Raw genomic sequence first — 1388 nt, 5'->3', positions numbered from 1 at the left:
ATTTTTCAGCTTATAACTTCAGAGGTAGCAGAAGTATTTCGTAAAAAGATGGAGGATTCATTAAAAATTACTGGGGTTGAAAAATGGTGGATTGGACTTGATGACATTGCAACTGAAGGTAACTTAAATCTGCAAGCATGTACTACTGGATTTTGTTTTTATATATGACTGTCAATTTAGACAACCCATTATTGACCACCGGTTTGAAGCAATTGCCTTTAAGTGTCTTGCCAAAGTACACACACTCTCACAGTAGTAGCAGCGGCGAACTTTTAAACCCATTTTGCTACACAGAATAACAATATAATGTTATTATATAGGATCGTTTGTATGGTCAAATGGTGAGCAATATGGCCACTACACCAACTGGTCACCAACTAGAAGTGGTTCAGTCTCAGCAAAAGACTGTGTAGCTGCTGGTGCTGATGGAAATGCATATTGGACTGAAGAAGCTTGCACCGATGCTTTCACATTTGTTTGCATGACAAGTAAGCTGTGTGGTTATATTGTTATCAAATCTCGTATAACACCAGAGTGTGTGTAGCATACGTGTGTGTAATGGGTATGTGTGCGTTTACATACACATGTTTTAATAAGAATTAATTGAGTTGACATTTTAGCTCACATATTGTTTTATTTGTAACCTCTTATTAAAAATAAAAATTATATTTTGACACGTGGATTAAAAAAAGGGATTTAATTTTAGTGTTCTGACAGTTCTGGTGAAGTTCTTTTTTCACGCCTTTGTGGTAAAAGTTTGATTATATTGTTTAAAGAGTCTGGACTACGCTCATACAAGTTGGTTTTAAATGAAAATTTACACTTTATAAATACTATCTGTAGTAATTTTTTGTGAAAAAAATATTTAGTTTGGCCAAAAAAACGTTTTAAAAAGTGACAAAAAATTCGCCTATTGTTGTGTCACTCGCGGGGACTATGATGTAAATTACGTCACGATCTTTTCTAATCGATCAGCTGATTTAGGCTTTGCTGTTTGCAGCAAAACAGAGTGTACCGTCGACATAGCATTTTCTGTTACTTTTAAATTAAGAAATATGCGTAGGTATTGCCGTGGCCTGATTTTATTTTAAAATTAATATTTTTTAAAATTATTTGTAAGTGTATTACAGTATTACACTATTTAAATTTGTCAGTTAACAATAATGTAAAAGTGTCAGTGTGTGAATTTCATCTGTTAAAGTGACATAAGTGAAGATCCTAGTCCACTAGCAATAGGCAATAGGCAATAGGCAATAGGCAATAGGCAATAGGCAATAGGCAATAGGCAATAGGCAATAGGCAATAGGCAATAGGCAATAGGCAATAGGCAATAGGCAATAGGCAATAGGCAATAGGCAATAGGCAATAGGCAATAGGCAATAGCAATA

General features: G+C 34.4%; 1 protein-coding gene across 1 annotated transcript; it reads left to right on the top strand.

The window, feature by feature from the left end:
- The first annotated feature begins 15 nt into the window (after positions 1 to 15).
- Positions 16 to 624, top strand: LOC113475524 (alpha-N-acetylgalactosamine-specific lectin-like). The gene is made up of 2 exons (XM_026839711.1): positions 16 to 118; positions 321 to 624. The coding sequence occupies exons 1-2, from the start codon at positions 49 to 51 to the stop codon at positions 542 to 544; spliced, it is 294 nt and encodes a 97-aa protein (XP_026695512.1). The 5' UTR covers positions 16 to 48; the 3' UTR covers positions 545 to 624.
- Positions 625 to 1388: the final 764 nt, after the last annotated feature.

This window comes from Ciona intestinalis, unplaced genomic scaffold, assembly GCF_000224145.3.
Source record: "Ciona intestinalis unplaced genomic scaffold, KH HT000764.1, whole genome shotgun sequence".
NCBI lineage: Eukaryota > Metazoa > Chordata > Ascidiacea > Phlebobranchia > Cionidae > Ciona > Ciona intestinalis.
The sequence above is the reverse complement of the archived record's forward strand: the minus strand, read 5'-3'. Positions and strand labels throughout refer to the sequence as shown.